The sequence below is a fragment of the Aspergillus piperis genome (assembly GCF_003184755.1).
Source record: "Aspergillus piperis CBS 112811 unplaced genomic scaffold BO85scaffold_36, whole genome shotgun sequence".
In the NCBI taxonomy this organism is placed as follows: Eukaryota; Fungi; Ascomycota; class Eurotiomycetes; order Eurotiales; family Aspergillaceae; genus Aspergillus; species Aspergillus piperis.
The window spans coordinates 188,803-212,225 of NW_020291626.1; the positions used below are offsets into that span (position 1 = coordinate 188,803).

The 23,423-nt window shown below is 49.0% G+C and overlaps 9 protein-coding genes across 9 annotated transcripts; 6 read left to right on the top strand and 3 right to left on the bottom strand.

Moving 5' to 3' along the window:
* Nucleotides 1–233: 233 nt before the first annotated feature.
* On the top strand, nt 234–1,631 carry BO85DRAFT_493456 (uncharacterized protein; the record flags this gene model as incomplete). The annotated part of the gene is made up of 6 exons (XM_025663829.1): nt 234–428; nt 501–537; nt 601–668; nt 733–1,112; nt 1,174–1,235; nt 1,297–1,631. 6 exons carry the CDS (start codon nt 234–236, stop codon nt 1,629–1,631), a joined length of 1,077 nt encoding a protein of 358 aa, XP_025509968.1.
* A 1,963-nt stretch (nt 1,632–3,594) lies between these two features.
* On the bottom strand, nt 3,595–5,321 carry BO85DRAFT_432446 (uncharacterized protein; the record flags this gene model as incomplete). Its single annotated transcript, XM_025658383.1, has 2 exons — nt 3,595–4,554; nt 4,578–5,321. The coding sequence occupies 2 exons, from the start codon at nt 5,319–5,321 to the stop codon at nt 3,784–3,786; spliced, it is 1,515 nt and encodes a 504-aa protein (XP_025509969.1). The 3' UTR covers nt 3,595–3,783.
* A 1,632-nt stretch (nt 5,322–6,953) lies between these two features.
* On the top strand, nt 6,954–8,595 carry BO85DRAFT_508398 (glycoside hydrolase family 71 protein; the record flags this gene model as incomplete). The annotated part of the gene is made up of 5 exons (XM_025664467.1): nt 6,954–7,098; nt 7,154–7,685; nt 7,735–7,866; nt 7,924–8,456; nt 8,548–8,595. Exons 1-5 carry the CDS (start codon nt 6,961–6,963, stop codon nt 8,593–8,595), a joined length of 1,383 nt encoding a protein of 460 aa, XP_025509970.1. The 5' UTR covers nt 6,954–6,960.
* Nucleotides 8,596–9,388: 793 nt separating this feature from the next.
* On the top strand, nt 9,389–9,908 carry BO85DRAFT_508404 (uncharacterized protein; the record flags this gene model as incomplete). Its single annotated transcript, XM_025664468.1, has 2 exons — nt 9,389–9,505; nt 9,549–9,908. The coding sequence occupies 2 exons, from the start codon at nt 9,389–9,391 to the stop codon at nt 9,906–9,908; spliced, it is 477 nt and encodes a 158-aa protein (XP_025509971.1).
* Nucleotides 9,909–11,096: 1,188 nt separating this feature from the next.
* BO85DRAFT_384926 (uncharacterized protein) lies at nt 11,097–12,558 on the top strand (the record flags this gene model as incomplete). The annotated part of the gene is made up of 2 exons (XM_025656568.1): nt 11,097–11,603; nt 11,662–12,558. The coding sequence occupies 2 exons, from the start codon at nt 11,097–11,099 to the stop codon at nt 12,556–12,558; spliced, it is 1,404 nt and encodes a 467-aa protein (XP_025509972.1).
* A 1,100-nt stretch (nt 12,559–13,658) lies between these two features.
* BO85DRAFT_454373 (uncharacterized protein) lies at nt 13,659–14,326 on the bottom strand. Its single transcript, XM_025661271.1, has 3 exons — nt 14,264–14,326; nt 13,873–14,180; nt 13,659–13,808 (listed from the first exon to the last, which is right to left on the bottom strand). The coding sequence occupies exons 2-3, from the start codon at nt 14,019–14,021 to the stop codon at nt 13,724–13,726; spliced, it is 234 nt and encodes a 77-aa protein (XP_025509973.1). The 5' UTR covers nt 14,022–14,180; nt 14,264–14,326; the 3' UTR covers nt 13,659–13,723.
* A 1,019-nt stretch (nt 14,327–15,345) lies between these two features.
* On the top strand, nt 15,346–16,001 carry BO85DRAFT_473016 (uncharacterized protein; the record flags this gene model as incomplete). Its single annotated transcript, XM_025662597.1, has 3 exons — nt 15,346–15,383; nt 15,589–15,798; nt 15,856–16,001. The coding sequence occupies 3 exons, from the start codon at nt 15,346–15,348 to the stop codon at nt 15,998–16,000; spliced, it is 393 nt and encodes a 130-aa protein (XP_025509974.1).
* Nucleotides 16,002–16,979: 978 nt separating this feature from the next.
* Nucleotides 16,980–19,053, top strand: BO85DRAFT_493461 (putative MFS monosaccharide transporter; the record flags this gene model as incomplete). Its single annotated transcript, XM_025663830.1, has 8 exons — nt 16,980–17,124; nt 17,177–17,229; nt 17,277–17,549; nt 17,600–17,677; nt 17,727–18,122; nt 18,176–18,521; nt 18,583–18,668; nt 18,724–19,053. The coding sequence occupies 8 exons, from the start codon at nt 16,980–16,982 to the stop codon at nt 19,051–19,053; spliced, it is 1,707 nt and encodes a 568-aa protein (XP_025509975.1).
* A 978-nt stretch (nt 19,054–20,031) lies between these two features.
* Nucleotides 20,032–22,507, bottom strand: BO85DRAFT_464313 (uncharacterized protein; the record flags this gene model as incomplete). Its single annotated transcript, XM_025661977.1, has 7 exons — nt 20,032–20,077; nt 20,226–20,542; nt 20,572–21,097; nt 21,168–21,772; nt 21,838–21,997; nt 22,034–22,321; nt 22,491–22,507. The coding sequence occupies 7 exons, from the start codon at nt 22,505–22,507 to the stop codon at nt 20,032–20,034; spliced, it is 1,959 nt and encodes a 652-aa protein (XP_025509976.1).
* Nucleotides 22,508–23,423: the final 916 nt, after the last annotated feature.

Genomic DNA, 23,423 nt, shown 5'->3' on the forward strand with positions numbered 1-23,423 from the left:
CGACACCATCTGCCGGTGGGGGATTCCACGCGTCGTAAAATCCGTTTCCCCACTCGTGGTTGACGGATGAAACAAGCCCGGGCCCTGCAGACTACAGGGGCATATATGCGATTATCGCCGTCATGACTTCTCTCCCTGCATGCGCTCAATCTTTCTCGCAAATGTGACCATCCCCTTCTTTGTTGGACTTCACTCTTTGGTCCCTTCCTTTCCACGGCTAGCAGGTCTTCCCCATGGAAGGAATCCGGGAGAGAGATCTTACGCCTGAGCGGATAGCCTACCTGGCCCAGACTCGGATTCCTGAGATCATTGCCTGTAATGTGATCCTTCTCGTCTTTGCGACATTCGGCCTGTTGGTTCGAATCTTCGTCCGTATTCGACACCTCACAGGCATCAATTTCGACGATGTGCTCTGCATCACCAGTTGGGTATGTTTGCCAATTTTCCAGTGTCAAGTCCCTGCTTGCTAGCCTTTGCTGAAACATTGCTGACTTGTCTAGGTCTTTACATTCGTTCTTTGCTTTACCTGCATGCTCAGTAAGTGCTTATCCGAGCGACAGGAGACCTGACACATAATGTACTAACCGCCTACTTACCCAGTGACCAAATATGGATTTGGTAGGCATATTGGTATAATCGGCATGAGCGACCGGGGCATGTTCCTAAGGGTATAGACCATCTCTGACACATCGACTACCACGACAATGTATACTGACGGTGGAATAATTACAGCTCAACTTCGTGACCATGCTCGCCTACGTTCTTTCTCTCGGGTTTATCAAAATCTCCTTTTGCGTTCTTTACCTTTCGATTTTCCCGGGGAAGTGGTTTCGGATTGGTTGTTGGTGTGTGCTGGTCATCATCGTTGGGGAAACAATCTCAGAAGCTCTTGTCGTTATCTTTCAGTGTACGCCCGTTCACAAAGCGTGGGACGCCACCGGCTACGTCGAGGGACACTGTGTGAACATGACGGCCTTTTATTATGCAAACTTTGGGATCAAGCTAGCTAGTGACCTGGCTTTGTTTCTGATGCCGATGCCTAAGCTGGTGCGGTTGAAGATGACGGTGGGCAAGCGAGCGGGCTTGGTGATCATGTTCAGTCTGGGTCTTCTGTATGCGAACCCTTCCTCTACACTAAACCGGTGGACAAAACTAACTATCTCGGATGCTTAGTGTGTGTGTCACCAGTATTATCCGGGTCTCATATCTGAATCCATTCTCTAATGACCATACCTGTAGGTCACATTGTCGCTGTTCAATACATGCTTGGAACTTACTAACATTCTATGTCTACAGGGTCATTAGTGAACGCTATGAATTGGTCATGTGTGGAAGTCGCCGTCGCCCTCTTCATTGCATGCATTCCCTCTTTCAAGTCACTTCTTAGTACCTGCTTTCCAGGACTCCACCGTCTCCTCGGTTTCTCCAGCAATGGCGACTCAGCTGGCCCGTCGAAGATATACGGCAGTTCTACTCGCCGGACGTACAATGCGCATAATAGCATCAAGCTGAAACCTGTGACAGGACACAGCCAGGCGGAAGTGGAAACGACTACTAATGATTCGCAGGAGCGCATCATGTATCCAGGCATTCAAGTTGTCACCCACGTGAGTGTGAACGAGAGTGTCTAAATGCGCGGATTATTTATTTGGGTGGCAATTTTGTCTTTTGTGTTTTGTTCAGTACCTACAACCGGTCCGATCCTTATGATGAATGTCCCCTTTTTTTTCCCCATCAATTTCAACTTTCATGGTTCTCCTCCACTGCTTCTGATTTATCGGACTCCCCGATCAAGTGTACCGGTTTCGCAGTGGGGCCTCCGAACATCTAGTGCCGACTTTCCCACTCTAATCCCACTATTCAAGCTCAGGGGAAAATCATTTGACAGTCGAGACACAACCGCCAAGAAATAGAACTCAGCCCGGTGGATACACCACAACCCCGAGATTGGCCAGACACTGACTCAGTGAGACTTTGGAGGAGTCACGATGCCCCCGTTAATCTACCCTAATCACGCTACTACCACACCACTGCGACTCTAAACTGTTATACTATATGACTGGCCAACGTCTCCCGAGACCCACTACCTAAATCTGCAGAGGGACCGGCTCAACATCTAAACAGAGATCTTGCACCGAAACCTTATCAATGCGTGTCCATCAACCTCCGACAACGGTTGTATCCTCCTCCGACCGTTGTCTGGTACACAGAACAAAAATAGCCCGGTGTACCTACCCCCGGTGACATCTATTTCTCGGTAGATGGGTGGATGTCTTTCCCGCCGATATTCTCCGTGTGTAACAATCTTGGAACTGAGTTTTTCTTTTTTTCTCCTGCGACTCATGACCCGGGAGCCTTTAGTAATATATGTCTACATGAACGAGGGTGCAAGCCGTGTCCTTGCCCCTGCCAAGGCGTGAAGCTTGGCCTAATTTAGCTTAAATTGTTCCCACTCGGATGTCCGTGGTCTCAAATGATAAATAAAACCTTTTGCCACCAGTGGGTAGGAATTAGTTAGTCGGTGGTTGGTGGTCAAGAGGCCGAGCTAATATCCGATTATTTGATCTGTCAACGAAGGTCCATGAGCTTTGGCCATGCCGGAATTAGACTCGAGATGATGTTCGGATCCGAGGGGCGTGTGGAAATGCTTAATATGCATAAATTAGTGACAGGTAATCACTCTAATATATGTAAATGAAGAGCGATCATGCCATACAGTCTACAGGGATCCCCTTTATTTATAGGGTCAGACGGGAATGAAGGCAAAGTCGATCATTGTGGACTGGAGTGAACTTCCTTCCCCGTCGTCAGCTTGCGAAGCACGGCGAGATCGAGAAAATTCTCGTGGAGAGATGTCGTACCATCGCGGGACAGATCGCTTTCTCCATCATGATCGACAGAGAAACGGCATTTATTTTTGAGTGAGTGTACGCGCAATGCCCACATGTGTGGACTTGTGACTTGCCGGATTTGGGGGAGCTTCTATACTTATCTTAAGATGAGTCTCGATCCTCTCTCGTATGGCAAATAATGTGGTTGGTGAAGTGCAGTGAGAGAAGACAGGTACAATACAGACTATAGCAGCTATTAAACTTTCACATTTCCAAACAGAGGAAGGCAACTTCCATTTAAGTTGGTCTCGATAGAATACTAGCCAGTATATGTACCAAGATATATTCACCCATTGACCTGTAGAGTTGCAAAGCCGAAATTGTGGTAATTATCAATAATATATAGATAACAATGGTAGAATGCGTGTTTGAGATGTATCGGGTGTAGAACATGGCGTAGCTATCTGGCAACGGTTGGAAGTAGTCAATTGACAGATTAATAGTCTTTCGTTCAGTGACTGCATGTATATGTGATCCTCTCGTAGTAAGCGTTGACCAGTTGGCTGTGCGAGGGTAGCCAGGACGCGGTGGGCCGGTGGGCGGCCCCTACGAATCACTTTCGGACCACAGAACGTTTGCACGCAGGATGGCCGGCCACGCTACGCCGGAGGACCTGTAGGGCGGGATCGTCTATTCGGCCGAGGCTCACGGCGAGTGTGGCTTTGCGCTACGATGTGATTAAGTAGGTACTGGACTTTCTTTTCTAGGCTTGAGACCTTTTCATTCGAAAATGAGTGGCGGTGAGTCAATGGGTTGATCTATTCACCTAACTACTATTGAGATATTAAGGGCATAATCATCCGCCTCCCAGCTATGCTTGGCCCTTTTCATGTGGACCAATGACCAGGTGACTGCACGACGATAATGATAGACAATGAACCCAATGCCGAGTCTAAATGGAACTGCGCCTGGCAGCAGTATCTATCTCACGGCTAGGGTTCGACATGATCTCAGGTAAGGACTGAGCAGGGGTACTGAACCAGCGCTTGAGCTCCGCCATACTTCTCTTCGCAGACATCTCAACTTCAATTCCCTGATCCTCGATATCCTTCATGCACTGTTGCGCTTGCTCTTCTATTTCATGCATGTGCCTTTGTGCCTGTTCGTTTATTTCCTTCAGACATTCCATCGTTGTGTTGCGTACCTCGGAGTTACCATCGTCGACTTGTTCGCGAAATTCGGCTTGGTTGGTTTTGCATTCATCATAGATCTGATCGCGACACTCGCTTGCAGCACTATCGATAACTTCGTCCAGTATGCCTGATTTGAGGCGGCGCTCAATCATTTCATCGACATATCGTTTGAGGCGCTGCTCAACCATCTCGATCTCAGTAGGAACGGCTTTCTGAGCCTCGCATGGTAGGGCACGATCTACGTTCTTTGGTATGGCCAGCAGATGTCCTCGTCCGGATCGGATTAATAGTTCGCAAATTAGGTCATCAGAAACACCACGGAGCTCATGCTCTAGACGCGCAAGTTTCTTACACACTGGGTCGCCAGGAGAGGAAGCACGCTGAAAGATGGTTGGGCGAATGCAGGATGGTGAAGGGGAGCGAGTACTCGGCGTATTTACTTCGGTGGGAGAGCCTATCGGTGGAGGGGCTTGAAGGAGTACTCTCTTTCGGCTTTCGTCATGAGATGACACTGACCATGGGTCTAGATACTATGATTAAACTACTGAACGACAGAGCACCTAAGATGGTGGGATGAGAAATTACCTCTCTGCCGTTTTCTAACTACCTGCTCTGACACGGACTCCTCACAGTATAGGGGTGGATCAACCTGCTCCAGCTGCTCGGACAGGAGCTCTTGACGATATGGGGGTGGATTGGGCGATAAATTGAAGACATGCCAATCTTTCTGGACCATGCCATGGCGAGAGTGGTCAAAAGACACTCTTTTAAGACTCTTTGTGCGTAGAGCACGGGAGAAGATTTCCAGCTTATCAAGTTCTTTATTCACAAATTGTCGTCTGGAGAAGTGTAGGTAGAGGAATTTGGATTGACAGATATTCGCGAATGAATGGATATCAAGATCGCCTGGTCTTGCTGGGCTGATATAATCCAGTTCAGATGGACAAAGAACAATGCCGGTCGCACACAGGCTCAGACTCAGTGTAGAGACAGCCGAAACATTGGTAACAGGCGCCGGGAGCATGGAAACGAAGTGAGAGGAACAGAGTTCACTATTGCTTTGTCGAGCTAGAGCACATTGTTCGACACTTTCTGGAGGGATATTCAAAGTCAGTACCTGTGATTTGCCGCTCAGGTTAGCCAGATCTGCAGTGATCGAAAGAAAGATGCATCCTTGGTTAGCAGCTTGATCATGAATAATACGAAGGCGGGCACGGCAGGAAACATCGAGATCGGGCGCATGAACAAGAACTGCCTTCTTCAAGACCCCGGTCGGGTTTTGCGAAGTCGTAGTCATTGTGCTACAAAATTAGCTGTTCGATATACCCTCGATAAATCGAGTTACCCTCCCACCCGGGCTTTGGAGCGACGGTGAGCAGCCCTGACTCGCAAAAATGAGGATGAAAGATGATGGAGGCAACGATAGTAGTAAACTGGTACGTGCTCTTGCGGCCTGGTCACGAGCACATGCCCAATCTGAAGTCACAGAGTGAGATCGGAAAGTCCTATGAAAACACAGGAATGGCAGGACTGGCGGCGAGGACAGCAAGAAACACGTACTTCCTTTACTACAGAAATATGGTGATAATGGGACCGATGGGAAGGATGGCGATGCTGGCGATGATGGCGATGATGGCGATGTTGGTGTTGATGGTGTTGATGGTGGTGGGAGGAGAACGTGAGATATGAGATGGCCAGAGAGACCAGGGAGGGAAGGTGCCAAGAGGGGAGGCTGGGAGTTTCCAGGAAGGAGCTCGGACTGCGGGCCGACCTTGTTCCGGCCGCAGGCAGGCCTTCCTCATCAGGCATCTAGACTACTGTACTTGGCAAGACCTATTTTCGAATTGGGGAATGTGATTGCCCGATCACGTGATCAGATTCTACCACTCATATTACCCATCCGCCCATTCGCTGAATTCCACGCACTATTTCCTGTATTGCTACACAGTACGAGTATACATTGCTCTATTGTCAGACAACGCTCTTTTCTTTTCTGTATACTACAACTTTTTAACTAGATACATTTACAATAATAAACACATCACAGCTAGACTAGAATTGTTGAGGCCCGAACACTCAATAGTTCGGCTCCACAATGATCCAGGTCAATGTAACGCAACATCCTATAATTTTTGGTGCTTCATTGTCACTCTCGACTTTTTACCAAGATTATACTTACTAGGTTATTGCTATCAAATTTTCACTCGATCGAAGCAGCTAACCTTCGGGATATCGGATCAAAGAGGAGACTACTGACACCCAGGGCGGATGTATGTCGAAAGCTCCTTAGGCCACTATGTATCAACATTCACTGTAGCAGGGCTAATGATTCGACTACGGGACCTACTTAATACTGCCCGGGATAGTATCTGGACAGTGACGGCTCCTCCTCGGTCTACAATATGTCACCTTCTTCCCCAATGGCCCTCCCCATCATATCCCAACACATTGTAGAAGTTGACCAACCCCATCGGCAATAACCGTTGAAACCTATGAATGTGATCAGGTCAGGAGCCATTCAAGCAACCCCAAGTGGACGTAAAGTCCCGAGTGCAACCTGGATTAGGATGGATGCATCCGGTGTACTACCTATACTAACCCCAGAGGAGAAATTACACAAAGGCTTCGGGCAGTTACTTGCCACTGCAGGTAACACAACGCTCGATGCATAACACAACCTTAATTATTTTCCGAGCGGGAAGTTACTGTTGCAGAGTTGCACTCCGAAGAAGCCTACAATGGGATTTATTCTCCGTCTGGGGTATGAATCTTCAGGCACGGGGTAGGATGCCTAGAGATTGGTGAATGGTAACAGGCGCTGGGTGATTTGTGAGGAAATCCGGCCTATAAAATCGGCGTCACAGGCACTATCTCGGATCTGTTGAGATGCTACATTTACACCGTATCGATAGGGATTTATATGCTAATTCTCACCAATGATGCTGGCGAAGTCTCTTGTCGTTCTTGCTGCCATTGCGGCGAGCATTCTTAATCCGGTCTTGGGAGCCCCGGCTCTCGATGTCGGACTCACCGAGCCCCAGTCTGAGCCCAAATATGTCTTCGCCCATTTCATGGTCCGTGGACAGTCACCATACTGAGCTTTCGGGATACCAATGCTAACCATGATAGGTCGGCATCGTCGAGAACTATCAACTGAAAGACTGGATCACCGACATGAAAGCCGCACAAGCCATCGGGATCGATGCATTCGCACTCAATTGCGCCAGCATTGACAAGTACACCCCGACGCAGCTCGCCCTCGCATACCAAGCTGCCCAACAAGTCAATTTCAAAGTATTCATCTCGTTTGACTTCGCCTACTGGAGCAACGGCGACACGGCCAAGATCACTGCTTACATGCAACAATACGCGAGCCACCCAGCGCAGATGCAATACCGCGGCGGGGCAGTCGTGAGCACCTTCGTCGGGGACAGCTTCAACTGGAGCCCTGTCAAGCAAGCTACCTCTCATCCTCTCCATGCCGTGCCTAACCTCCAGGATCCTGCTGCTTCTTCCAGCAATGCCCAACGGGGCGCCGATGGAGCTTTTTCATGGTACGCCTGGCCAACAGACGGGGGCAACAGCATCATCAAAGGGCCAATGACAACAATCTGGGATGACCGATTTATCAAAGATCTCGCGGGCACAACATATATGGCGCGTGAGTTGCTCCTCAACAAAATACACTGTGCCATGCTAAGGTCTGCTAGCGGTTTCACCATGGTTTGCTACGCACTTCAACAGCAAGAACTGGGTGTTCATATGCGAGAACCTGCCCACCCTGCGTTGGGAGCAGATGCTAACCATGAAGCCAAGTCTTGTCGAAATAATCTCGTGGAACGGTAAGGAGATGGACCACTCTGTTACGATAATAACTAGTAGAATAACATCTATCCCAGACTACGGCGAATCCCACTATATCGGTCCCTACAGCGCCAACCACAGCGACGATGGCTCTTCGAAATGGGCCAAGGGCATGCCACACGATGCCTGGCGCGACCTTTATAAGCCTTACATCGCCGCATACAAAGCTGGAGATAGCAAGCCCACCATCAATCAGGAAGGGCTGGTGTACTGGTATCGGCCCACGCCAAAGGGGGTGAACTGCCCCGAGGATAGTATGCCTGCGCCAAATGGATTCCAGATGCTTAGTGATAGTATTTTTGTGGCGACGATGTTGAATAGCCCTGCGACATTGACAGTGACAAGCGGGTCGAACGGTCCTGTCAAGGTTGATGTGCCCGCTGGCATTGTGACAACGAATGTGACGATGGGAATAGGAGCCCAGACGTTCCAGGTTAGTCGGAATGGACAGGTTATTCTGAGTGGGAAGGGTGGTCTGGACGTGGCCGATCGGAGCAAGTATTACAACTTCAATGTGTTTGTTGGTAGTGTTATGGGGAGCTCTGCTGCCGGGAATGCGTCTGTGAGGGTGAGGCACTAGGTCTGAGCAGTCCTGCGTCGGGTATACGGATAGGTAATAGGTTTTGAGGGATTTTATGTCCAGAAAACTTGCTGTGTAGCTCGAGAATGCTATTGATTTTGCACATGACCTGCCCAGAATGTTATGATCCGGGGATGAAGAAACCAACGGTTGCAGTATAAGCGGTAGTAGATGTGTCATCTGGTGGGTATCGGACGCTTAATAGGCCTGGGACGGCATGAATGTTTCACAGTAGTACAAAGGTGATCATACATCGCATGATGCGTATTAGATGCATCGTAAGTGTGGGTAGAGCAAGGCATTATGCCGTTTGTGTGACACAATATCCGGAAACAACGTCTTCAAAGCTTGCTTTCCGAAAATACCGCCTCAGGAAAGAGCCAAGGCCAATATGATACCGCTTACAATATGCTTATTAAGTGGTTGCATTAGGCTCTGATTTGTTCAATAGTTATAATAACTCAACTTTTACTGTGAATTCTAATTCTAGAGGAAGAGGCCAAATGTATAATCAATTCCACGTCATGTAGCACAGCTGCCGGCACGCAAAATACCGGCATCCAACCTCCCAGCGCCTCTCCTCTCAGTGTGTAGAATCCCAGCGTACAGGATATAAGTTCCTAGTCTATCAAGTCGTTCAAGGGTTGTGGCGCGCCTCATTGGGGCCAAACCGAGCCAAATCATTGCATATTCGGAAACCTCCGGTTCATAGTACTCTCAACATAGAACAAAGGGGCCCGGGGGCAGAGTCACATAGGACGCCTCTGAACGAGATGTGCATCAAGCCCCCCTTAGTCATCTTAACGAGTGTATTACTATGAATATATCATGGTCAACTATGCAGGATGCAGGGTGCTCTCTACGAGATTGCGAATACATGTCCCACTCATACGTACATCAGCATTATCTCATCCAGCACAATGGAAAACCAATCAGAAGGAGACGATATGTACCGGCGGATACTGGCGATGCTTGCAAGTCTAGGACTAGCTGAGAGTGATTTGCCCCTTGAGTATATGCTAGTCAGATCAGACAATGTAAGGTTAGCATGATCGTCAGCGTGGGGTTGCTAACATGGAGCAGGGTTCGAAGCCATATTTTCCCGAAGGGCAAGAGTATACGCTATACGACCTCATGTGCGTGTATGAGTTCCTAAAACAACGCAGAATTATGACCGCCTCTGATCTGGACAGTGGCCAAGGCAATGCATCGGCCAGCTCCGTTCCTTCTAATCAGCTAGTGGCTCCGGGTCAGACACAGTCGAATGACACTGAGCTCTCTACTACCTCAACACTGGGTGATAACATAATGGATGTTGATATGGAGACTGAAGACCTTCCTTGCAGTTGTTTTGCTGCGAAATCTGTGGAGCATAGTGAGCAACATACATCGGGGCTAACCAGGAAAGCCAGTGCATCGCATACTACCGGGAAGCTTTGAAAAAGACGCCTGATTCTCAGAAATCTCCATACCAGCTTAATGAATGTAGAGTCTATCCGGTAACCTACCATCATAAAAACCACCTTATTCGGGCCATCATACGTCGCCTCCCACGTAGAGGTCCACATATCTAACTTTGCGTACTTTAAATTTAAGCATTTGGTTACTTATGGGTGGTCTAAATGGCGGTATCCCGGATAGGAAGAGCGGGAAGGGTCAGAAAAGTCTGTAGGATATCGAGCGACATAGACTGACCGGCCTCCTTGACCAATTATTTGATGCATTTTGCGAACTGTCGACCAGGCTGACCCATGCAATGTTCAAGTTTTCCTGTGGGCGCTCCGCCACATTGTACGCGGGAGCAGATGGATGGTTATTGGGCGAGAATGAGTACTAGCTGTCCAAGCACCGCCTCGATGCAGCCCAATCAACGCCCCCCTTCATTTATTTCTTGCAATTCTCCCCCATTCTCATTTCCACAATTCTTTCTTCACTTTCTCCTATGCTCAAGTGTTTTACGAGATTGAATCTCCTTATTTGCACCAATCCTTGAACAGTGCTAGCTTTCAATTTCGCGATTGATTGGTCTGATACTTAGCCAACAGCGCCTTCCAGATTGAGACACCATAAAATTGGTTGACACCCCAGACGATGTCCCCAAATCCGAGCGACGTGTCCGAAACTCGGATTTCAGAGACTGCCACAGGCCCATCGAACGAAGAGCGAGCAGTCAGGAGTATTTATCTTCAGTCTCTGGTACAGATGGCCGCCGATGAGGCCATGGAACGCAGTACCGAACGTGCAGCTAACCCTACAGCCGTCGACCGAACCCGTCCGATGGCATCTCGCACACATTAGGATCGATACAAAACGGCAGTCAAGATTACTATTCTCCCGCGCGACAAGCCGTCTTGAGTACAAGACCGATAGGGTTTGAACCAACTTAACCTTCAATCTAGCCGAATCATCTGCTGATGTGACAGTGTCGCAAGTACGGTATCTGCCGAGCCTCGACAGGTCAGAAGTCCCTACAGCTTGAGGAACACTTTAGAAACACTCCGGCAGTGGAGAACGACGAGAGAGCATAGATTTATCCGTCAACTGCAAGCTTATGATTATGTCTTGCCAGAAAGCCAGCTTCCAGTTATTGAGTATGATGCAAGGCGTTTGGCGGAAAGACTTCTAGCTATGTGTCGGCCACTAGAAGGAGAACCTACGTATCGGTATGCAGACGCTGATACTGTTCAAGCGGAAGCGCTTGTGAGGTCAGGCCATCAACTGTCAAGTGGATTGGTTGATTATATGACTGAATCTCCTGAGCTATCTGGACTGGACAACCTGCAGGATACTGTCACTAAGCGGCACTTGGATGGGTATAACAAACAGAAAGATAATTTTCCAACGCCTACCTCATATTCCGCGGATGAGACAGGGAATCGTGGTGGGGGTACAGCGACGCAGAATAAATTGGGTTTGTTGGAAGATGAAGTCTCCCTGAGTGCCGTAACGCCGAAGGAATATTTTAACAATGCTCCTGAAGTGCAGAGAATAACTGCTGTAACCTTACCTGAAGGCCCATCACCTACTACATCTTTGCTGTCCAGGACCTACCATGGAACACTAAAAAGTCTGTCTCGTATCGGCCTCGGGGAAAGCGACACTCGACGAGGCCACACACGGATCAGATGGAAGAATGTGAGTAATCAACACCTATAACCACAAGCCGGTGTCCTTTGCAATTGACGTCTCATAGGGTCCGGGTAAATGGCTGTATGATGATTATGTTGAGCATGTCCCAGGTGCTTTGGAAGACATGAAGGCATTCTTGAGGTCATCAGCGTATATCACCACTTCCAATATGAGTGGTGGTAGCCAGCAAGTCCCAGCAAGCTCCACCTCCTCCAATAATTCAATCTCGAGCGCATCACCGACGCAACATCCTCCCTCGAGTGATTTCACGGATCAGTTACAAGGCTCGAATGTTATACCCACTAGCGACAGCCAAGCGGATGTTGAACTGGGTGAAATGGTCTCTCATCCTCCACTTCTCCTGTCATGTCTGGAAAATGGCCGATATACAGTAGAGCTTCGCCAAGAGTCTATCATAGGCGTCGCAGATGATCGGCAATTGTTCCACACATTACGCCGTATCTACCATGAGCACCGAGGACGACTAAGACCCATATGGTCTCTGAAGACTTTGCATAGTATCCATTTTATGAAGGTAAGACGGACATGTCCCGACACTCCACATATGCTGACGACGCACCAGTTTGCCTATGGCGGAAGCCGCTACATCGATGTTCGATGCCACGAAGAAATCTGCGAAACGGGCAGACCTTGTGTCTGCGTGCCTCCCGAGCAACCTGTCCTCCCTAAAGGAAAGGAATACGACTGCCGTCCGATTCCTCCGAAGCTTTCCCCGCCTATCGGCCCACGACTCATGATGGACTTCTTCAACAATCCTCAGTACATTGCCCCAAATAGCACCTTGATTGTTCAACAACTTCCAAAACTGGCATGTGGGAAATTGCAGAATGAGCACGTAAATCCCACCGAGGCATGGGGTATCTTTTACAAGGAAGACTGGAACTGGGCGAAGATAGTAGTCAGCCACGCCGCTTCCTTGCGCAGGATACGTTCCGTTTGAGCCAGGTCGTCATACACGAACGAGGCGGAGCGAAGTAGAACTTCCTTAAGTAGGACCGGGACATGGCGCGATAACTGCTCATCCAATGAAGCAGACGAGAGTAACACGTTTTTTGCTGCTTGATTTAGGGCTTGCAGGGCGCTAATGACTGTCGTGGCCGTATCCTGTCCCAGTCGACAGCCTGGGATATTGTCGTTTGTGGAGACGACAAGAAAGACGGCGTGGCAGTCGTACATGCATGCACCCAGAAGCTTTTCGTCGTGGATGCTACCCTCGAATATGGTTATCTTGTCTTCATTCTCAATGACTTCGGGCATAAGACGTAAGAGTCTAGCTTTGTCGCGGCAGTATGCGTTGATGTGTGCGTCTAGTCGCTTGATGAGGATCTCGAGGAGCGCGGTGCCGCAGTTGCCGGTTGAGCCTAAAACAGCGTATTTGGGCATGTTAGCTGCAATGAGGTTTTTCGGTCCTGCCCGTTATGGTGTCTGTCTCGCAGAGACAAAGGTTCTCTCATGGTGGGAAGGCGGATGGCAATTTTGCAACGTCGCGACAATCTTTGTTGGGGCTTTTGTTGACTTGAGAGCGCTTATAGATTGGATGCAATTGGCTTGCATTTGCTGGAGTTGAACTGGTGTTTGTGAGTTGGCATTCTAGCTATCAACATCCCTGTCGATACGGGTGACCATGTGTGCCGGGTCGGCGCTCACGGGAAGCTTAACTGTCATGCTGATGAGTTAGAACACCACTATTTCATAGAGATGGAGTTGTATAGCGATCGGAATAGCATCAAGGGCATTCATGATCCAAAATGTCGTGAACGTCTAGTTTTTGATGTGGGCTGTAGGCTATCTGTCGCCTTCTTCGAGAATTGCGTACGGCTAGGGCGTGATGCTTATTCTTTGACAGCTTACCACAAGCGGTCAGAACCTTGAATATTTCCTGTGATATAGCACTTCAGCACATGAAATATATACTATACTCTCCATGTCACTTATCATAAGATGTTGCGAAGGAATTGGTACTTTAGATACCGGTCTCTCATCTACCTTCAGACAGTCATTCCCTAGCGAATGACTACCATATAACATGAAGTTCATTATCTCCGTTCGGTCCATCGTACCTTCAGACGGCCATGTAGCTGTGACAACACCGGCAATACGCCTGGCTAGGTTTCTGAAGATATCAAAAGTACATGATGCATCTGATAACCGGAATTACTCCCGTTACCACGCCGGTCCATTGCCAGTAACCTGGTTTGTGTCATCAATGTGGTCCAGACAATTAGGGGATCGGTGTATGAAAGCTCCCAAATACCTGGTTCGCTTTCCGTTCGGAATCCATGGGCAGCTGCTTGACCTCGAAAATTTGACTTCCATGGGACCTTGCTGCGGAGATAGCAGGATAGCCCTAGCTTCTTGTTGTGTCACTGTTTCTCCCCGTGGCACAGACACACGAACTAACATTAGCGCGTGGGTGATATATAGAAATAATGATTGCCTAGAGGGAAAGATATTGAAAAGCTGTAATATACTTGGAAGTTGTATACTCTTGTTGGCTTATGCTGTATCTTCCAAAAATGATCCCACTTTTTCTCCAATATGTGTCCTGTGCTCAATGCTGATCTAGTAAGACAGTTGATATTAGTTGAAAAGCGTCGCAATGTAGCAGTAAGGGAGTTTCCGGAGAACGTAGTGTGGAATTATACGCTTAAGACAATTTCCGGTGCCAGTTGCTTCCTGTCACAGCTGGTAAGGCGCTTGGGCCGCTGATCGCTCCAATATCGGACATATGCCGGCCTCGCAAACTATATCACGAAATGTACTAGCATAGACCGCATTAGTTCCGGATTTATAGACAGCTCCGATGGAATGAGCTTGATGTTACCATGGTGCACAGACTAAGTTCATTGCATGCAGGTCGAGCTGTAATCACCCTCCTTCTTAAGTCCGAGGACAGGCAGGTGGAGATAGGTGTAGTGTAACCTTGGTAGAACCATATAGTTTCCATGCTGTAATAGGCCAGGAGTAAGTGCGAAATGGCAGGGCCAGTGCCATTAGAACTAGTGTTAGGACGTTGTAGTGGTGAGGTTGGTACGCTAGTAATATGCCCGAGCAAAAATATACACACCCTAATGAAACTCTAGACATTTCAGCTTCTGCAAATGACGTACACGGCGAGATCGTCTTGTAATTGAGATTAGGGTCTAGCTAGCTAGTCGGAACATCATTTGCACATTTTCCGCTACTCACTGTGTTGTGCTGCGGGCATCGGCCGGGAAGGGAAACCCGCAGTGGGGAAACCCTCAACCCGGCGGTGACTAGCAGTTACTCCTTATGAAGGAAGATGCGACAGAAACGATGCGACTTTGTCGAAGATATCTGTTTCAATGCAAGTCGGTGAAGGACAAAGAACAGGTATTACACCTCTTTTCCTGCAATATTCTTGCGCGCTCGTATCTATTTCGAGACCATACTATTCAGGCGTACTGGATGCTAATACTGGAAGATTTTGTTGCCTCGAACCTCACCAATACTCCTTGGCGGGGCACCCAGTGACTGGGATCAATACTCAATGTCTTTTAATAAAGAAGCGAGCTAGCAGATGGTGCCAGAAGCATGTCGCCAAAACTGAGGGTGTTGAGAGTGAGTGGAGGGAGCCGCAAGCCAAATCACGCCAACCGTTCTCACAACGGGCCAACATCGACACTCCCGTCCTCTCCGTCTTACCTTCCTTTGCATGACACTGAGCGAATGAAATGCACTAAAGCAGCGGAGACGCCAGAAGCGAATGATCGCAGCCGGGACTCGCTTGTCCCTTCTCGGAGGGTAACCGAGGCTACCTAAACTGTGTTCACTCACCGGCATCCCCGTGGGGATCCCCGAGCTGACCCCCTTTTTCCCCATGGCACCGTGACCTCGACTATTCCGCTATCTAAAACATGTATCGCATGCATCTCTCGCAATCTGACCACCAACTCATAGAAAAACCCATGGATTGGGGTTGCTTGAATGTTACCCCAAGTCACGGAAGGCGCGTGAGTCACAAGTGGGCCCGGCTGACGGCACGACCAGCTGTTGGCTTCGGACTTGAATACCTGGAACGGCCGGGACCAGGAGGTCGGTGGTCTCATACCCTGGCAACCCCGATTCTCTCGACGGTGGCCCGAGCTATCTGTCGCGCGAAGGATGCCGGCTCGAGCAAGCAGCAGACTGCGAAGCGGAAATCATGGCAGTACATTCCGCAAGTGCGACCGAGCGGATTCAGGCGCTGATCGGTTGGGTGGCCGGAATACGCCAGCGCAGAGTGTAAGACGCAAGGGGCTTTTAGCGTTGGACGCTGGATGGGCTGTGGTAGCGAGGTGACATTCCACGTGTCGCAGAAGCTCAACTCGTGGCAAACCGGTGATCAGACATCATCTCAGTGGTCTAAGAACAGAGCCTAACGCTCGATGGGTGTTTTCATGACCAGCTAGTGAGGTAAAGAGTTGTCCTAACCATGGGCTGACTTCCGGCTGTTGTGCCGGCCTGATGGCTGCAAGTTTGGGGGTTGTAGGGGAAATCCGGCTAAATCTGATCATCATTGCCTGTCAGAGAATGGTCTGGTCTCACTGCTGCTCTCCAGATCCGTCCTGTACATTCCCCCATATTCTACCTCCGCTTTTTCCATTGACAGTGGTGGTCGTGCCCCCTCGCCCTTACCATGGTTCCCCTCTTTTCTCCCATCCCCGCAAAATCCACCGGCTGCTTTCATGCCATTTCACGATATCCTTTCTGTCCCAACCTACGTACTTGATGTCATCATTCACCCGTGTCACCCGGCTAGCGCTTGCCAAGCACCGCCAGGCGTAGCCATTGCCAGGCCGCCCGCCACGAAGCTTGTATCCAACCGGCGGATATAATCCAATCCGACCTCCACAGTGCCGAACCTGCGCGCCGATGACAAACCATGCCTAATCATAGCCCCCATGGCATCCGACTGGCCCCACGGGGATGAATCGCATCCTTGGGGTAAAAGGATTGTAGCACGCCTTACCAGACCCAGCTAGCCTGGCACCGGTGGATGAAGTCTGGCTAAATTGAATACCCAATCATGGGGCTATGGGACACACTTCGTGAAATTGCATGACATCGATGTCGGCCAGTAGCGACATTGATCTAGTTTCAAATTGGAATAGCCTAAACAAAAAAACAAAAGCAGTCAGGAAAGGATGATGCTGCAGCTATAGCTATACGGGACGAATGACGGGCGTTGCGTCCTGGTCCGGTTGTTTTTATGTCGCATGCTCCCCGCGAGATGACGATCGTTGGTCTTCGTTCTCTTACTTTCTGTCACTCACATATCTTGTGAATTACACTGTTCTCTCCTCATATCATCGGTCGTCTGCAGGGTTTGTACCGTGACTGTTCATACCATCCTTCAATATGGGTATGGGTGCGGGCGCTGAGGCCGTGTCCGGCAAGCGTGCTGAGCTCGCCGGCAATCGCGTCGGATGGCGTGGGCTCCTGAGCAGCAAGAAGACCTTTGCGATTGCGCTTTTCGCGTCGCTGGGTGGTTTCGTCTATGGATGTAGGTTTGATCTGGCTTATTGACAACAAGACCTGGCTAACGGGCTTGAAAGACAACCAGGGAATGTTCTCCGAAATTCTTACCATGAACTCCTTCATCAAAGCGGTATGCCATCTCTTCACCTCGTCTCACACCAACACTAACAAGTAAAGACCGACGGATATGCAGCGCGAACCGGTCTTAAGCAGGGTATGCTTACATCCATTCTGGAATTGGGAGCGTGGGTCGGTACACTATTGAACGGTTATCTCGCCGATGCCATGGGTCGTCGTCAGACTGTCGTTGTCGCTGTGGTCATCTTCTGCGTCGGTGTGATTGTCCAGGCTTGTACGAAAAACGCAGGCTATGTTTTTGCCGGTCGGTTTGTTACTGGTCTGGGAGTGGGTAATCTGAGTATGATTGTTCCTCTGTATAACGCAGAGCTGGTACGTCGCAGCGCCTTTCCGGCACATGTTTCCGAGTGTTGACGATTTAGGCTCCCCCCGAAATTCGTGGCTCTCTAGTCGCCGTGCAGCAGCTGTCCATTACCTTCGGTATCATGGTCAGCTTCTGGGTAGGTTATACTATCTATATCTTGTGGAGTCAAAAGCTAACTATGACAGATTGGCTACGGCACCAACTACATTGGCGGGACGGGTGATGGCCAGTCCATTGCGGCCTGGGAGATCCCCGTTTGCATTCAAGTCCTACCGGCCCTGATCCTCGCTGCGGGAATGGTTTTGTTCATGCCTCAGTCGCCTCGTCATCTGATGAACCAGGGACGGGACGAGGAATGTCTGCAGACTCTTGCCCGACTTCGCGATGCCCCCACCGACGACATTCTGGTTCGCATCGAGTACTTGGAGATCAAGTCGCTCAAGATGTTTGAGGAGGAAACTGCTAAGAAGAAGTACCCTCAATATCAGGATGGATCGTTCAAGAGTAACTTCATGATTGGGTTCCACGACTACCTTTCGCTCATCACAAACCCGTCGCTGTTCAAGCGGACCACCGTTGCGGTATGCTTGGATCTACCCCCAACTTCAAAAATCTTATTTACTGACGTATCTAGTGCTTGATCATGCTTTTCCAACAATGGAACGGAATCAATGCCATTAACTACTACGCGCCTCAAGTCTTCGAAGGCCTTGAATTGGGAGGAAATACAACATCCCTCTTGGCTACTGGTGTTGCGGGTATCTTCGAGTTTGTCTTCACGATCCCGGCTGTTCTCTGGGTCGACAATATCGGTCGTAAGAAGATCCTGCTTGCCGGTGCGATTGGTATGGCAGCGTGCCATTTCATCTGCGCGGGTCTCATTGGTTCCTACGAGGGGACATTTGGAGAGCACAAGAGCGCAGGATGGGCGACAGTCGCGTTCGTGTGGATCTTCATCATTAACTTCGCCTACTCATGGGGTACGTGATCTCCGATCAATGACCCGCTCTCATCAACAGTGATGCTTACTATTCCAAACAGGTCCGTGCGCATGGATCGTGGTATCCGAAGTTTTCCCGCTCAGCATGCGTGCCAAGGGCGTCAGTATCGGCGGAAGCAGCAACTGGGTAAGTGATCCAGTACCACTTCTTTCATAGAAACACTAATTCTGACTACTCCCAGCTCAACAACTTCGGTGTCGGTCTAGCCACCTCCCCCTTCATCGCCGCTTCCACCTACGGCACCTTCATCTTCTTCGGCTGCATCACCGTAGTCGGAGCGGTCTACGTGTGGTTCTTCGTTCCCGAAACCAAGGGGCGCACACTGGAAGAGATGGACGAACTATTCGGCTCTGAGGGCATGGCCGCCGAAGACGAGGCGCTCCGACAACAAATTGATCGCGAGATCGGCTTGACGGCACTGCTTCAGGGCGAGATGATTGATTCTACCGAGAAGATTCCCGAGAAGGCGGTCCATGCGGACAATGTGGCCCTGACTACTCCCTCGGCGTAAGCCAAACGCATGTGGTGGAGCAAACAGTATCATATCAAATGGGGATGGATGAACCTAATACCAAAGGGGAGGCAAAAACAGACAGAAAGGCCCGGCTATCCGGAACGGCTGGAAGCTAGCCAGCCATGAAGGAGCAAACAATGCACGATTGGCTACTCACTTACTCTCATCACCCCCTCTTTCGCCGTAATTCCAAGGAAATAATGCAGTGTAGTACTTAATCAGACCAATCCACTTAGGCTATATTCCCCCACCACTTCTCTTTGGAGAAAAAAAAAGGAAAGAAAAAAGCAGTAAGCAAAAAAGAGTAATCCCGAGTTACGGCCTCGTCATCAAGTCTCATTTCTACCAACCACACTTTCGCGCCCAGACCCCTAATATCCCTAGTACCGGTTGTTTGTTAGTGTCCATTGGCTCATTCCTCCGCATAGGCGGGTTGAGCCGAATGCGGAGGGCTCCAGTTGGTTTCTGGCTCGGGCCAATCAGTACTATTTGCGCGGTACCCCGCGGGTCTGAATCGCCCGGAGAAAAGCCGGGGAGGAGAGGCTTCCCGGGGATTGTTGACAAGAGTAGGATGGATTCTTATGGACTAGGCTAAGTTGGGACGGTATTAGGCACTCGCTAAATTTCGACGTTGGTAACAGAGGAAGAGGCAGGTGATGGGGCCTGATGTTGAGGCACGAGAAATGACTAGGGTGGATATGGTTACACTCCCCCTTTTTCTTCGAACAATGAGGATAGGAAAAGCATTCTGATTGTATATCCAACAGCTATTTTATATTCACCCAGGAGGAGGGAAAAAAAAGAATACGATTGTCTCAAAGTAACAAGACATGTTGTGAAGCCAAAACTGGACTTCCGCAGTACGACAATGGAAGCCGTTCATTCATGTTGTTATACTCATTAAAAGAGGGAGTCAAAGCAAGCCAACACCCGACAATTCCGCGTAGTGACATATAACCAGGTATTCGGATAATCCTAATTCTCTTCCACGTGAACTCTAGTAGAAGAGATCCATATGCTGCTGGTAGAGGTGGTATTAATATATGTCCAACAATACGTTTGGACATTTTCCATCTGGGGGATGAAGGCATACGCCATGGTGTTCACAATGCCGGCGCTCCTGATCATTCTCAATCAATTCCATTTGGGAGTTCTCGTCAGTGAGCCACGTTGGCTTCTTTTTGACCAATTCCATGGCGAATGTGCACATATGAAAGTCAATGATCATGGCCCGACTCAGCTCCGAGTTCCAGAGAATATTGCCTGATCCAAGGTCTTGGTGTTGAACGCCAAGAGACTGGATATCTTTAGCGGACTCAGTTACACTTTGTCGTAAAATATGGCTGTCAACCTCGACCTCGTCAATACTCTCTCCACCCCATCCCATGAGTAGCATGTGTCTGATAGGCCCCGCCCCGAGAAGAAAGTACATCCTGCGCAAGTCAATCTTTCCGATATATACTGGGACTGCGGATCCCTGTACAGGCTCAAGCATTCGGTAAATATCGGCTTCACATTCAACTGGGGCCAAAGGTAGCAGGTGGTACCTTTGCCAACAATGGTATACCCATACCTGACGCAGGTCAGTTTAAACGGTGCACCAGACAGGCCACAGCCTCCCATCGGTTCTGCACGGTCAAGACACTCATCTATTGCAGCCTTGATCAACTTGGCCAGCCCACGGGTGTTTGTACGGTGATGGGTTGACCCATTCTCCTGGTGAAGCTGGAAGTTTGGACCATTTTTGTCCAGTTTGCCACGTCTTTTTAAGCCACGAAGGCAATTTTGCGTGCAGAATGGTAGGCTCTGACGCTGGCGACTCTTGGATCCACCTCCTGCATATTTGGGACGCTTTGAGCGTCTCTCAGTGGCAGGTAATGCAGAAGATGTGGTATCCATCAAGCGGCGTTTTTGTCCTGGGGCTGAGTCGGGATCAGGGTCTGCTGTATCCTCTCGCTTGGATTTCATGTGGTTTTCGCTGCAGCGAGCTCGTGAACGGGTAGTTTTGCCTCTTCCTGCGGATGCCGCAACTTTGCTCTTTCTGGGGGGGGAGGAATGTTTTGTCTGAAGGATCGTTTGGTGCTTGTTCCCCTTTGTTTTGACTGATATACGTCAAGTCAAAACTTGTGATCCAGGTTTCCAGCGTGGGCTTTGTCTTAGCGGACCATTCAACGCCACGGGGCTGCGAGCCAAAGCCCATAAGTGTTAAACATAGCACTCGTGCAATGGAAGTTAAAGGCCGTAAGAACCACTTGTCACCCCCTTGATCGACCTCCATATGGGGCTCGCGAAGGTGGAATTGCAGAGTTTGTGGGTTGTCGTAAGGCACCCGCAGGAGAACTATCCCCAAACCAGTGGTCACATACCCGTACTCCAGCCCTAGCAATATCATTGTATGATATTCCTGAACTATCGCCGAGCCTGCCAGGCGGGCTGCCTTATATTTCATCCTTTCTGTTTCTTCCGTTAGGATAGTATGGCTCCCAACAATTTCCTCGTAGAAGTTATGCGTCCTCAAGCCTGCGCGAAGGGTATCCATGGGTAACTTGTGGGGCGGTTTATATTCCCCTGTCAAGACTAGCCTTTCTCCCTCCTCATCGTACCATAGGCAGACTGAGTCAGGTCTGGAAGTGATCGGCAGTGTAACTCCTCTCTCCTTACATAGAACCTTCATGAATGATCTGAGATTGGAAAGGTGGTTCATGTATTTGATACCCTCAAAGTTCAAGTGGAAATATTCAGGGCAGCAGGGATTTTGCTGAGCTCAGCAATGATGCTGACAACATGGTTTTCCACCGCAAAGCGCTCATAGAGTTCTATATCCTTTTCACTCGTTATCTCATTCTTTTTTATATGTTTCCCAGAGACTTCGATGGAATCTATCGAATCAAAAAGGCGCTTTCCATCATTGTCAGTTGGCTCGAGAAATTTGCAAACAGCACTATATATATCATCCTGCTTGCGCGAAAACTCTGACCAGTGCTCGAATCGATCCGGGCAGACCTTGCCAGTGGCCTCATGTGGTGGCCCTCTCGTACATTTAGACTTGGTTCCGAGTGTCATGGACTTCGAAAGAGACTCATGGCATTGTCGAATCAATTCGATGAACGTCGTATCTCGGAGTAACTCGTCGCGATGCCTGCTCTTTTCTTCATCTGCTCTCGCTTTCTCTTCAAGTGCTGTTCTTTCCGCTTCAAGGGCTCTTCGTTCATCTTCATTGGCCCTTCGTTCATGTTCAAGGGCTCTTCGTTCATCTTCAATGGCCCTAATGTGTTTGTCAGACCTCAACCCTACATTCTCAAGTCGACTATTCATATTCACATACCTTTCACGTTCCTCCAAACTCCTAGCTAGGGCTTCGAGCCTCCTTTTGGATTTGACATACTCAAGTTAAATTTTGCCCCAAGCTCATCTGAGCGTTTCGCACGACTTACCTCTGTTCTTCTGCCATATTCACTTTGTGCAAGTACTCCTCTGAGTAAGTCTTAGTGAGAGTTGAAAATGACGGACCAAGGCCCAAAGGATTCGTCGTGGAGGGTACTAGTTGAGCGAGAGCCGGGCGTTCAATGAGGGGAAAAACTGGGAAGAAATGGTGGGAAGTATGGGGGAGTTTAACACCATGTAGCTAAGAAGACTTCGCTTCTTTCTGCTATCGAAAGCAAACGCGGTTCTATATCGATCCAGAATAGCATGCGGAATAGAGAAACAAGATGGTGCAATTCAAGGGCCTCCCTTATGCATCGGTATGTCATTGAAGATTAAAGCGCAGCGTCGTGGTACTATGTTATCTGAACCAACAAAGAGAGCGGAAGATCATTGTCTTTGATAGTCATAGTCGGGGCTATTACGCCATGTCAAGGCTCGAAGAGCTTTCGTTCAAATAGAGACACTTAATAATCTCGTATTGATGACCAGCATGATTAGGCCTCCGAGACAGTTTAAGGAATATTATAGGACGCCACATTGGCAAAGAGAACTGTATACCATTCTTTGGATTACTTGAAAGCATCAAATACCGGCCCTGGGGTGCACAATAATTCCCAGGCGCAATCATTTCTTTTTGCTTTCTTCTCCTTTCATTTTATCTTTTCTTCTTTGTTTAGGACAGAGAATTACTTTTCTTTATTCATTCTTCCTATTTCGTTTTCAAAATGCCAAGCCAGGGGAGTCAGAAAAAGAAGTGAGAACTTCAGCTTTCAATGATCATCCTAGACGCCCAATGGAATCAAAATCCGACCAACTAAATCCTCTTTCTTCTTTTCCATTGTAGAAGCTTGAGATTAGCACAGTACCGGCTGAACAGATACTTCCAATGTTTCTAAAGTCCCAAACGGTCCCTACCAGAACATACAATTTGTATTGGTTTT

Bases quoted from the DNA above. Each gene is read 5' to 3' on its own strand.
- BO85DRAFT_454373 (XM_025661271.1), bottom strand. From the start codon at position 14,021: ATGTTAGTTCGTGTGTCTGTGCCACGGGGAGAAACAGTGACACAACAA. The intron at 13,809-13,872 runs GTATTTGGGAGC...GACACAAACCAG, and splicing joins CCGAACGGAAAGCGAACCAG to GTTACTGGCAATGGACCGGC.